Consider the following 13678-nt stretch of genomic DNA (forward strand, 5'->3'; position numbering starts at 1 on the left):
TGCTTTTTATTTGGCAAAAAGTAATTATAGAGCACAGTTTTAGTAAAAATTATTATTGACTTACACTCATTTGATAAACTTGATTTTGCCCTCTCCCCCCCCCCCCCAAAAAAAATTAGAACTTGTTTTGTGCATTATTGCTACATTTTACTCTGTTAAGTGTTGCTAATGATTGTAATTTTAAGGACTGTTATCTTTGGTGATTTTTTTCCCATCTATTCTTATGACCTACATGTAGTGTATGTGTCATCACATCCAAGTAATAATATTGTAGAGATAACTTTCTTCTTATCAGTATAAGGGCCAATCAAGAAGAGGGGAGCAGTTGGTAGGCTTTTTTCTTATAATAGACACTAGTATTGTTCACTATGTTTCAACTCCCTATTGCTATCCTTCATGTGATGGCATGGGCCTTTGTCATGCGATGGCCATTTTGTCCTGAGAGACTAAAGTAGATTTGTTTTACCTGTCTAGCCTCCCTGCCAAGTTTTTCACTGTGAGGTCGAGGATGGTAAAACAAAATTTCAGTCTCTCGGGACAATGTGGCCGCCTTGCGAAAAGGGCTTATTGGATTGCTGTGTTAGATTGTTAATAATAATTAATTAATTATTAGATTAGCAGTAAATTTGTGAATGATTAGTCCAGTGAGTAGAGCTTTTATTATAGTCATTACCTGCTATTTTCAGTATTCAAAAAATAATAACTATTTTACAGAATTAATGACTTGCGACATATTCACCTATTTTGCTTGACTGTTTTTGTTCAGTTGCTGTGCAGCTGTCAAGGAAGACTGGTGGTACACCTCATTCAGAGATGATCTGGCAATTTCTACATCACTGCCTTGACACTTTTCCAGAGTGTTTTGTATTTGTTGAGCCGCGGGTACCGCAGGAAGGTCTACAACCCCTGCCTGGTACCTCCCATGGTACAGCTCATGCACATGGCAACAAGATATCAGAGCCAGTCAAAGGTATTATGTTTTCTAGAACTTGCAGGTCTGTGTACATGTATGTTTTACATTGTGTTGCGTAATAATATTACTTTCTTTGCACTTACTAAACAGCCGTAAATTTCTTGTCGTCTTCTTGTCTTGGAATGACCCTTTACATATAAATGCGTAACACAAAGGGTGAAAGCGGATGGATAAACAGAAATAAAATCATGACTGCATGTGCTAAACATATACATGCTGTAGCTACCCTCAACAACAACAACTGTAGTCTTTATTTTCTAAATCATTAATGCATGTTTACAAAAAGCGCACTGGCCTGTACAGAGCTAGAGCTAATCTTGACAGGCCAGTCAATTTAGGTGTAGGAAATGTTTATTTTTTATTCTTTTATGTAAATGTTAGTAAATCTTTAATCTTATAATGAGGAAAAATTAGGCAAATGGTAGTAATAATTCACTGCAATAAGGATTTACAGGAAATTTCGAAAAAAAAGCTGGCATCAATTTATACTCTCATTACTGGGGAATTTGATCTTAGAAATGATAGTAGCTTAATTTTTCCCTGTGGTGACAATGTGAGATCTCTTTGCTGGGCACGCTGGAGCACAAACATGCTAAAAATTAATGTTGAAAAAATGTTGGCCTGTTGATTTTCAAGTGTATGCATTGCAATGTGGAATTCAGTCTGGAACGACCATGTAATTCATGAGTACATGTAGTTATTGTAATTCTTCATTTTTTTCTTTGCAGTTTTTACATCTTGGATCCTATCTCGAATTCTCTGTGTCCTTGCTGAGCCAGACTGTTCACTGTTACATGAGAAATGTATTTCATTTATTATCCCCTTGCTGCAGGTAATCTATGTACACTTGTACACTGTACATGTTAATCAATAGATTTTGTGTTTACTGTTGTATGTTTTAAATGAAAGTACGGGCTCAGCCTTCAGCCTCTTCCTTACTTCATCTGTTTGGCAACCATTCCTACTGATTAATTAATTAACTACTGGTTAATGAAAAAAAGTGTTGTCTAATGAATATTTTCCACATCTCACAGTATAAGACAAAAATGTAATTCTTTAATAATAACTATGACAAAACTCTTTAATCTGACTAGCTATCAACAGCCTTAATTTCTACGTTAGTAGCACAGGGTAATAGGACAGTGTGTGCCATGCCCCCAAGTACAGTAATTAGATATTTTAATTGTACAAATAATACAGTTTCTGTACAGGACAGTTGCTCTTGAACGGTTTCAATTTTTTTGAGACTCAGCACAAACTGAAATTACTTCAAAGTTTAATTATTTGTTAAGTAAGGTTGTTATAATTCTTTGGTGACAGATCTTTGTGTTGTGCAATTCTGTCTGTAGTCAAAGCTATGATTGTACAGATTACTTGCATTGCTACTGCTACTCCCACTTACTCCCCACCCATTTATAACCAGGTTTAAAGTTCTGGAATAATCATTTTCCATTTTTTTTTTTTCTGTAAACAGCTGGTAAAGGGAAAGGACCTAGTCTTTTACAACAAGCTACTGAATGAGTTTGTTTCTCTTTTAAAAGGTGGGTTTTTCTAAATTCTCTTATTTGTAACTAGTGTTGTTTGAACAAATTTTTGACATGTGTAAGCACTAGTGATGAGTTCAGCTGTGCATTAACTCTATGGAATTGTAGTTACTCTTATTGACTGTCCTGCACAGGTTTTACAATGTACATTATATCATGTCAAAATTAAATCATCAGTTTTTGTGCAAACTACTCTTTTTTCACAAACCTGTAACAAGTAACTAAAACGTAGTGTTCCCGGTTATAAAGATTTATACTGTAAAGTGGATGGGGAATTACTGATCGTTTTGCCTGGGTGTATGATTCAAAGCCAAATTATAAAATTTAATGTTTATCCATAAAGGTACATGTATCACTAAGGGTTGTCCATAAAGAAATAATGAGTCTGTATGGGTTACATCAAATGTATAAATTGAAGCTTAAATGCTATCACAATGTGTTGAAGACAGCATTTGATGTCAACATCTTTAGTGCAGTTAAATTGAAAAGTTCTTAATTTATCTGTCCCGTTATTAATAACAACATCAGAACCTCAGAACACCAGGTTGGACTTAATATTTTGTTATCTTTTAGTACCTCTGCTTTACAAATGAATGTCACATCTTAATTTTGAATTGATAGTATTATTACAAGTTATTATTCAGATTATCAATTTGATTATTTTGTTTATTGCATTTGTGGGGTTGTTTATCCACTTATTCATACCCATTCAGGGCTGTCATTACGAGGCAGGGGTTGGGGATTTGCCCCGGCTACTAAGAACGCGGCCCCCGGCTACTTTCATAGGAAAATGGAAGAAAAATAGAACCAAAAGAAATCCCTAGCTGGTTTGATTCCCTGCCTACTTGTTGTATTTACCTGGCAACTTGAAATCTTAGTGACAGCCCTGCCATTATTCTTTCCAGCTTTGCTTCCCTTTACTTTTGCACTGAAATTTTTACATGCAACCAGTGCTTTGTGAGTGTGGTGATTAGTGAAACAATATTATTCTTAGTCTGCATGTACATGTAACATGATCAATTTTTTCCTTCCTTGACACTTTATTGTTAACAAAACTGAAGGTGTGCAGTCATAACATTAAAAAAAATTGTTATGAAGTACAGTACGCGATCAATTGTGCGAAATCACTGGATAATCAGTGGAGGCGTGTGTGGCCAAGTGGTAAACACCTCGAACTCCGGAACTGGATTTCGTGGGGTTCAAGCCTCACCTGTCGTGTTGTTTCCTTAGACAAGGAACTTTACTCCACTTTGTCTCTCATCACCCAGGTGTATAAATGGGTACCGGTGACATACTGCTGGGGGGTAATCCTGCGATGGACTAGCATCCCATCCAGGGGGGAGTAGCAATACTCCTAGGTGCTTCATGCCACGGAAACCGGTATAAGCTCTGGCTGTTTGGGTCTTTGGCTTGTGTGCGCGTTTACCTTACCTTTTACTGAATAATCAGAAGTCCTGGCAACTTTTGCAGAGCTTAATAGTTAGCGATTCTAATATTGTTTTTTTTATTTTGAATTGGCAGGTCTCACAGTAATTGATGAAACCTTGTTTTCTTTGCATTCTTCCCCTGAAAATGCTTTGCCACTTTTCCTTCGTCATTTTCAGTTTACAGATAATTGTGGGAGTGAGGTAAATTTGATTTATTGTACGATGCGATTACTACAAATAACAATGTATGTGATAAGTAATGGTAATATATTTGGTAATATGACTGAGTAGAGTACAATTCGGTCCATAATAATATGAGTGATTGACAAAATTGGACTACCGTGTAGCGGGAGTCCAATTTGTTAATCATGAGTATGTTTACAGACTGAATTGGATGACATGAAGTTCTGTTACCAATTAATCATAACTAGAACAAAGTTTGTGATATTTTAGGCTTTTTTAAATCAAAACAAGAAATTCCGAGAGGTTTGTTGCCACATGTAACAGTGAATAAAAAAAGCCATTCAAGCGCTCGCTGATGGCGTGTACTGTCCAATTATTTAGGCATCATGACGCATACTGTCATAGCACACTATCCTATTAGTGCTGAAATCAGACAGTTGATGGCCAATCAGATTTGAGAATTTTGTTATAAAGTAGGTTGAGTTTGATCGTCGGGGTGAACGTAGTCCTGAATGGGACTGTTGTTGTTGACCGTGACTGACGTTTCAACAACCTGTGCAGTAGTCATCTTCAGAGTCAAAGTGAGTTGTATCACGTCAGTTGATGGTATTATACTCTGGTTATTGATCTGATTGGTCAATGACGTGGCAATGTTATTGGTCGTCTGTCAGTTAAGCTGTGTTGTTATTGGTTGTGAAGGCTCGTAATCAGTAATTGGTGCATTTCAATCCGTCTATTGTCACAGTTAAACAGTCGTCTATTGTTAGTCAAATTGTCAGTTCTCATTTCTACTTAATTTGAAGGAGGAGCTGAACATGGTCAAAAAGCTGATGTGTATAAAGCATGCTGAGGATTGTTATGCCTTACAGGAGTCTGTTAGGTTTGTAACCTACATGGATTTTCTCTTAACACTATAAACACAAAATCAATACATAAGGTTATGGGAATCAGTTATTATTTGACCACCAAAGACAAAACATCCTTTGATCTTTTATTAAATTCTCTCAACTTAAACCAGGGCTTCTGATAGGTCGCGGAAAAAAGGCAAATTTCGCGGGATTTTTAGGGACAAATTCGCGGAAAAATCGGCCCATTTCGCGGGAATCTGGTTGAGTCTGGTTTTTGCAACATAATCTACGCCTCGTAGTTTTGGGACCTTGTTTGCACGTCTCAGTGACGAAGTTTCAAGATAAATTTGCAAGTTTACGGCATGTTAATAGCCCCAATAGCTGAGATAAGTTTCAAATATGTTGTACAGGCATGCATTTGATAAGATTTTTACCGAATTTTGCGGTATTTTGCGTGTTTTTGTGAATTCCCGCTGGATTTCGCGGATTTACCTGAATTTTGTGGCTCCGTGACCGCACGAAATATCAGAAGCCATGTTAAATGTCTTCTTCAAACTGGAACTGGTATTGTATATATACCAGTATATTTTTACTCACAGGTGTATTATCCCAGACCACATAAAAACTATCTAATGAAATTTATTTGACTTATTAACTTTACAGTAAGATAATTGCCAATGTCATTGGTGATGTTTACCAGTTTGCCCAAGACAATGTAGACGTTTTATGGAAAATTTGTTGCCAGATGATAAAGACGGGTCTCCTTAATGTTAAACAGGTGTGTTACTTAATTAGTCAATGTAAGTATTTACCTATTGTTTATCTTCTCTCATATGCTGGAATTTTGGATTTGCTTTTGATTTTTGGCTGAATGACCTCCAACTTCATGGGCCTAGACTTTTCCACGTCGCATTTTAGCATTTGTGGAGAATTGATACTATCGTCTTCCTTAAAGGAGCTGTGTCACAAAATTCAGCCAAATTAGAAAATTACAAAATGCCCTTTAAATTAAGAGAAACATAAAAATAACCGCTTAAAACTTTAAACTAAGGAAGGTTAATATAACATAACAGAAACAACAGATGCCACGGATGGGCAAAACTGAAGAAGATTGAAACTGATTGAAATTAGGGTTTTTGAAAACTGTTCAGCCTGTCAGTTTTTCAAGAAGTTGATCCCTGCTGCTTGCAACCTCAAAAATAATGCTCAGGAGACATATTTGTTTGTCTCGGATCTCTGATTTTGTCATTTACATGTAATTCCTTTGCTTGCTTTAAGTTCCATAGCGATTGAGGGCGAGTAATCGGCAAAATTAAACAAAATGAACTGGACTGCTGTGACACAGCCCCTTTAAATGAAATCAGCTTCCTTCTTAAATAAGCCCCTCCCTCTACTTACTGCCTTTTAAAAGTATAATTAAAATGTCTGTTATTCAAAGTTTTGTGAATAGAGAAGTTTTAAATGCTGTCTTGGTGTGATAATTCCATTACAGGCAGCACTTGATGTAATAACTGGATTGTTACCTTGGACTGGACTACCCAATATACCTGTGCTGGATCAGTTTGTCAAGTGTCTGTGTTCTTTACTAGAGCTACTCGTGTCTGTTGCTGAAAGGTTACCAGCACATGGAAGGTACTGGTAACATCATTGTAGCGTGACTTACAATCTTGAAAAGGTCTTGAATTTTACTAATCGTCTTGAAAAGTCCTTAAATTCGGTTTAGGTGCTTAAAAAGTACTTAATTTCTTTATTAGGTCTTGAAAAGTCTTTGAAATTCACAACCTTGTCTATTCCAAACACCTTTTTCTGTAAAATTACATTATTTTGCCAAGAAATATTTGTCTCATCCTCGGTGTAAGAACCTGTAAAACTCACGGGTGACGTAAAAACATTTTTGTGCATGGACAATATTTTATTTCTGTTTCTTTATTTCAAATGCTATTTCTGTACCTCAGATGCAATTGCAAGTCGTACCCAGTCATTTTGCAAAGTCTTGTTGTGGAAAGTAGTATAAAATAATGTGATCAACGATGGCCGAAGAAGTAAAAATTGTAAATGACTCCATGAAGTGTTTTAGCCAATAGGGTGATCGTAGGGGGGTAAAGAATGCCGATTTATTAAATAAATCTTAGTCCTTAAAAACTATAATTTGGCCTTGAAAAATCCTCGAAAAGTCCTTGATATTTGATTGCTGAAGTTGTATGAACCGTGCTTACATTTAAGACCATCTTTCTTGACGTCCGTGTGTTCTTTCATGGGTATACAGGTGACATTCTTTAGTGTCTTTTGGCACAGTGGAAAGTGGCTGGGAAATTTGTTTGTTCTAACAAGGTTATGTGATATCGGGTTCTTTTTTTACTCATTTGTCTATGATACAGCTGTAATTTGTGAGGAGAATTTTGTTGGTTATAGTGGGGTCTACAGTACCGCTCAAAAGTAAGTAACCCGTCGCGTCCCGTTTCCGGTGCGACAAGAATCGCCATCATGTACTACGAGGATCGTGCCCTGCGCTACAGGAATCGCGTAGTGCCCGACGCGATTCGCATCTCGTGAGAGGCTGGTAACTTACTTTTGAGTAGTACTGTAATTTCTGGTTTTGCGTTGGTCTTATACACTGTCTGTCATTAATACAATGTCATTTTCACTTTTTAAAAACATTGATTTTCTGCAGAGAAAAAGTCCCTGGGCTAGAGATTAGTCTTGCAAAGTGCCTAGATGTCCTCTCTGGTGGAAAAAAAGAGCCAAGTTGTCATAAAAGCTCAACAGAACAGCCCACTCTTTATTCATTTCCTGGAGCATATGTCAACAATTTCCTCCTTTCACTCAGGAAAACTCTCTGTAATGGCGGTCTGCATTTGTTTGTTACCCAAGAAATGAAGGTAGTGTACAACCACAGGAATTGTAACCAAGTAACTGCAGTTGTGACAGTCTGTTTTTCAGTCATGTTGCTCTAGTGAGCGGTGGTTCTGATTCTTAACATACCGTAAAATTCCGAAAATAAGCCCTGGGGCTTATATTTTTCAAAGACCCTTTTTGAGGGGCTTATTTTTGGAGGGGCTTATATACGGAGGGGCTTATCTACGGAGGGAAATTTGCGTTTAAAATCGATTGGGCTAGCCTTATTATTGGAAGTAAATTTATCGTTTTTACTTTGTTTTACTTCGTATTTGATGGCAATTTTCCAAGTACAAGCCCCCGGGGGGGCTTATATTTGGAGGGGCAATTTAACGGAGGGTTTTTTGCGTTACCGGTTTGGGGGGCTTATATTTGGAGGGGCTTATACATGGAGGGGCTTATTTTCAGAATTTTACGGTATTTGCAGTACACGTAGCTCTAGATGTTAGGGATCTCAAGCTACAAGATGACGAGACGGTAGTAAAAACGTTGCCAACAAAATGAATTCGCATCGTTAAAATTTTTATCGTGTCTATTTGGACTTGCTCACTTTTCGAATGTAGGTGATTAATTTTCTGCTGGAGTTGAATTCTTAAGGGCTCTATGCAGCTTCAAAAAGGGAAAGGAAAAATCCGTCGTCATTATTATGTTCACGTCCTTCATAAAACATCGTATTAGGAGGTTTCACATCGTAGTTGTTCAGCTGACGTCATTTTGTAATCACTTGTATCGTTATGATAGAAAAAACTTTTTTTTCTCCAATTTGTGTGTTTTGTTTTATTTAATTCTTTTTACTAAACCAGAGTAGTGTCAAGTAGTATTCCTATACTACTACCTGAGAAATTTCTTTAATTTGATTGGCTAAGAGCAGTGGTATTTCAGCTTAATTTGAAATACCTGCATGTGAAAATTACAAACCCTTTACGGGTAGTAGTATAAACAAATAATAGCTAGGTTTGTACATGATATTTTGCAAAAATACCACTAGTGATATTTCAAAATTGTCTCAAATTTCACTCGCCTAACGGCTCGTGAAATTACGTATAACAATTCTGAAATATCACTCGTGGTATTTATGCCAAATATCACTACTAATCATGCTATTACCTATACTTACAGTAATATTTGTACTCCAAGAAAGATGTACCAATTTTGTCACAGAATAATGTCTTTCTTATGTGTTCCTCTAGGGAGCAGTATGCCGGTTTGTTGCCCATATCTACAGGTGCATTCGAGTTAGCACTAGAGGCACAAATGTACCTTTATCACAGTACAACATTAAAGATGAAATAAATGAAAGGCTGGCCAGCTATATAGGTGTGGAACATGAACAGCAGGTAACTATAAAATGGATTTATCACAAACCTATAGGCAATTAGCCAATTGTTGCCTATTCACATTGAATTCGTAGTGTAATAATAAGTGTCAGCTATCTAGTCACGAGAGTATGGCACGAGAGCACGTGAGCTGGCTCTTTCATGAGTCCATTCAAACCCATTCACACCATCGTTATAAGTTTAAACAGTCAAAGACGACTTTAATGCATAATGTTAGCAGGGGGACGAGATCCTTATCCAGATGTTGTACCCAGACCTTTTTCGTTTATAGATAACCTTAGATGGACTTAATCTAAGTATTGCTGTTAACACTAAGAAAAAATTGAGGTTGCTTTATGTCTCCAACTTGAGATAGGCTTGTTGCTTTTTTCCTGGTCAACCAATCCACATGAAGGTCTACTAGAGCTGTTTAGGGGATTCAGTTACGTTAACTACTTGTTTGAAAGGACGTGGTGTTGGAAACAAAGAAATTCCACTCTGGAAACCACCTAGTGGGCTACATGTAACTTTGTTGTCTCAGAATTAGCAGTATGCATAACGTAGTATTAATCTTCATTATCCAAATCATTTATTTTAACAATGGACACAATGATAGGTCAAGCATGGTGTTAATTCGCTGAGATTTTGCTTTTCCTTTGCAGTTCTTAGTGGGCTGTTTGTATGTGGCTGTCAATGATGAAAAAGCCAACAAGAAAACTCCACTGGTCACCAAGGTATAGACACAAACAAACAAGTTTTTTAAGTACATGTACATAGCAAGCTTGAATATATAATACAGTGTAGCTGTCATCATTTCCGATTGATGTTTCATCCAAGGTTTACCCCCAACGCCTTGAGTCAGACGATGAAGTGGGCAACAAAACTGCTAATAATAAAGAAGAAAGGCAAAGGAAAAAAGGAGAGCGAAAGAGACAGATAGAAATAGATTCGCAACAAAAAAAACGTCCGATTAGTCAGGAAAAAGGAAAGGGACAAATTTAATCTTCAAAGTGTAGTAATTGGCAGTGCATTTTTCCCAACAATGTTGCCTTTGTGAGTGTAACTCTTTTAGGATTGGTCAGAATATCAAAACCGGAACGAAAAAGATCAAAGCATTCGTCGAAGGGTTAATCGCCTCCTTCGAATAATCTTCCCCCTTTGACGGAAATATTTAAACTAATCACCTACCTCGAATAATTAACCACCCCCCCCTAGCTATATTCCCTTGTTTTTCACCCCCTCCCTTTTTCCGTTCTCTTTCTTCATCCCCTCTCAATGATCATCCTGATCATTGAGAATTCAAGCGCTGACGCCTATGATGTTGACATTGAAAATTAATCAAGGAAGCAAATTCGAACACTTAAAAAAGCCCATGTTCAGTTTATTTGATGAATTTATTTTTTTGATTGAATGGGATAATGAAACAGAATATTTAGGGCATGACTTCCAGTGAGCAATATTTGAAAAAAATCGCCTCCTTCGAATAATTGTCCCCTTTTTTGGTGCGAAAAAAAAAGCCTTTGTGATAAGCTGCGCCTTTATTCTTGACTTGACCTCAGTTGTACAGTACGTGGATAATGTTATTCGCTAGATAATTATCTCTACCCAGTGGATAACGCACGGTTGGTTTCCTTAAAATGATTATTCGCTGGATAATAATTTAATATCCGGTGGATAGTACTATCCTGCAAAACGTCACAACCAGGACTTGATGTCCAGACTATATGCAGTCTATATCTGAGATTCTGAATTGATAAACCAGGTACTTTTACGAAATTCTTTTCTTCCTTTTAAAGATAATTGTTTTTGGTCGATTGTACGGCTAATTGTATTTATTTGTGTTTTGTCCATTTTTTTTTCGTTGCAGTCGGGTGGACACTCTGCTGCTGACCAAACGTCAAGGTAATGGCCAAAATAGCAATGCCTAAATTAGTATTTGTTATACTTTTGAACCTGAGAAATACACCGTTTCGGCTAACTAAAGCTGTTAGCAGCAGATAAACAATTTGGATGAGAATATTTTTCTGTTTTGAAAATATGCTCGTCCGATCAGGTCTGAGTCGTAGAAAATTTCTTTCGCTACTGCACATATTTTTAGCTTTAAAAGCATAGTCACCGATAGCTTGTTCCAGGCTCCAAGAGAGTGGTGAAAGTCGTTCAGTAGAAAGAAATGCAAAAAACGCACAGGGGCTGGGGAGAGACAGGGCGTCCCCTTTCCCAAGTCGCGCGCGTCTTATTTCCGCTTTGCTCGTTTTAACACGTCCCCACTACACTATCTGACAGCCTGGCACGGGCTAAGTCAACGAAGCTTGATGTGTCCGGTCATCGATAGTGTTGAACAGCAACTACATGTAGGTTTTAATTTCCCCGGGAAACGGGTGAAGTTAAATTGGTCATTGTACGATTACCGTCATGTCATTTACAGGTCTGTACGTTAACCGTTTGTTCTGATTTTCTTGAGTCCCTTTGCAAGATCAGCCGTGTTCGTGGAGGCAGCGTGGCCGAGCGGTTTGAGCGCTGTACTTTTAATTCTTAGGCTCCGACTTTAAGTCCCCCCTGACCGCTAGCTGGATTTGTTTTCCTAATTTCAAATTCTTGGCCACCCTTGTAAAATAGCCAACTGGTACGCTTCTTACCACATATCTCTGAAAAGCCCCGTTACATTTCATTTCTTCTTAATGTGCGCACAAGCTCAAATTGAATATGAAACATTGTCCTTATAGCAAGCCCAGTACGCCAAAGAAAAGAAAAACACTGGTTATCTCCGATCCTGAGAACGGACAAGAGAGACAAACTCAAGCTTCAGCAACAATGGCAAGGATATTGGAAAGGTACAAAGACCTCGAAAAATCTCTTCTGCACGATGCTAATGAAGTTCCTCCTGATTTGGTAAGGGATTCATCTGTATGGTTTGTTTGTTAGAGACACATCTTGCCTATTTTTTTTTCTTTTTTTTGTTTTTTGAGCCGGAACAATTACAGCTTGTCTATTTGTCAGACCCAACTTACTCTGATAAAAGCTCGTGATTGAGACATCAGCTATTATGTCCCTTCAAGATGACCAATGAAATTCGTTTTAACTATTAAAATTATCGGATGTTCAGTTTCTTGTTAAAGCATTTACATTTGTAACAAGAAAAAACTAAGGAACGTTATTTGATGTTTCGATGTTTCTAACATCATTATCAAGGATGACAATCAGTAATTGTGTCAAAAATGTTAAAAGAGTTGAGGTTTGAATAAATTAGATGGAATTCGTGAACGCTTGATTCAGATGCAGACATCCTAATAGAAAAGCTTCGTGCGAATCGAGTCTGATTACACGTTAAGCCGCGATGGTTTGAGTTCCGGTTAAAACAGTATTTCGTAGACAGGGCAGTCAAATTTATTCCTGCACTTTTTTGAGGACCGAAAAATTGTTCGTGAGGGTTGCTTTGTTGACCCCACGTTGTTTTGTATCTCTCTCAAGTTTTGTAAATAACTGCTCTATATTTTTCTTCTGTGCTAGAAGTTGTAAGTATACTGACGTTTAGTGTCCACTGCTGAAACAGATACTGAAACAGGTTTTGGGTTCTGAAATGTTTGTTATTTAATGCCTTTCTTTCAATTCAGGTTGCAGTCGTTTGTAAACTCGAGGGTATTCGTGTAACAGCAGAAGTAATGGTCCATCTATGCAGTTATCACATCAAGAACTCCACGGATCCTAATGACGTTAAAGGTAGGTATGCTTTACAAAGTAAAAAGAGCAATTAGTTAAATGAGATACAAGATTCCAACATTAGAATCCTCGAATAATATTAATAAAAAAACACCGCTATTTTTGTTACAATCATTGGTGGGCTCATAAGAAACAATAGTGTTAATTAACCCTTTAAGTCTCAATAGTGACCAAGATCAATTTTCTCTTAACAATATCCATACACTGTCAAGAGATAAGTTATGAGAATTAATAAAATGATCACCCAAGACAAAATGCCTTGGTCTATTATCAAATTCTCACAACTAATTCTTTAAGGAAATGTATGGAGATCTGTTTAGAGAATTTCTATGTGGATACCGGGGCTTAAAGGGTTAAGGCCATGAAGATGTTTAGCGAGGACCTTTCCAGTTCGATGTAAATCCAGGAAACCAAGGCAGAAGCAGCAAGTTGCAATGAACCGAGACGAAGTTAAAAGAAGATTTCCATCACACTTTGTTTAATTTGTTTACATGTACGTCCCATCGTAAACTCAAACAACGCCAAACTCAATTTCCAACGTTGACTTACTGCGACAATAAAGCGGCAAAAGTATGAAACTGAGAACAAAGCACGATACATGCAAGCGAAGCTGACTATGTTACCTATGTAACCTACATAACATTAGGCAGCCTTTTGGTGGTAATTTTATGGTTATGAGGCTGAGGATTCTAATGAGTCTAGTCGGGTAGTGTTACTTGGGATGGGTCCTTTGATTTACTATAATATATAGAGGATATTACATGGCCGCGCGGAG

General features: G+C 37.3%; 2 protein-coding genes across 2 annotated transcripts in view; both read left to right on the plus strand.

Annotated features, from left to right (window-relative positions):
- The window catches only part of LOC140947016 (uncharacterized), a 284819-nt gene that overhangs the window by 127146 nt on the left and 143995 nt on the right, over window positions 1–13678 (plus strand). The window lies entirely within an intron of this gene.
- The window catches only part of LOC140946649 (serine/threonine-protein kinase ATR-like), a 66941-nt gene that overhangs the window by 1889 nt on the left and 51374 nt on the right, over window positions 1–13678 (plus strand). The window contains exons 3-15 of the mRNA XM_073395759.1: window positions 767–970; window positions 1702–1805; window positions 2448–2514; window positions 4039–4145; window positions 4931–5007; window positions 5639–5753; window positions 6468–6607; window positions 7647–7854; window positions 9061–9207; window positions 9849–9920; window positions 11054–11088; window positions 11910–12075; window positions 12798–12903. Coding sequence (XP_073251860.1) covers window positions 767–970; window positions 1702–1805; window positions 2448–2514; window positions 4039–4145; window positions 4931–5007; window positions 5639–5753; window positions 6468–6607; window positions 7647–7854; window positions 9061–9207; window positions 9849–9920; window positions 11054–11088; window positions 11910–12075; window positions 12798–12903 — 1548 coding nt within the window. The remainder of the gene's footprint in view (window positions 1–766; window positions 971–1701; window positions 1806–2447; window positions 2515–4038; window positions 4146–4930; window positions 5008–5638; window positions 5754–6467; window positions 6608–7646; window positions 7855–9060; window positions 9208–9848; window positions 9921–11053; window positions 11089–11909; window positions 12076–12797; window positions 12904–13678) is intronic.

The sequence above is a fragment of the Porites lutea genome, chromosome 8 (genome assembly GCF_958299795.1).
Source record: "Porites lutea chromosome 8, jaPorLute2.1, whole genome shotgun sequence".
In the NCBI taxonomy this organism is placed as follows: domain Eukaryota; kingdom Metazoa; phylum Cnidaria; class Anthozoa; order Scleractinia; family Poritidae; genus Porites; species Porites lutea.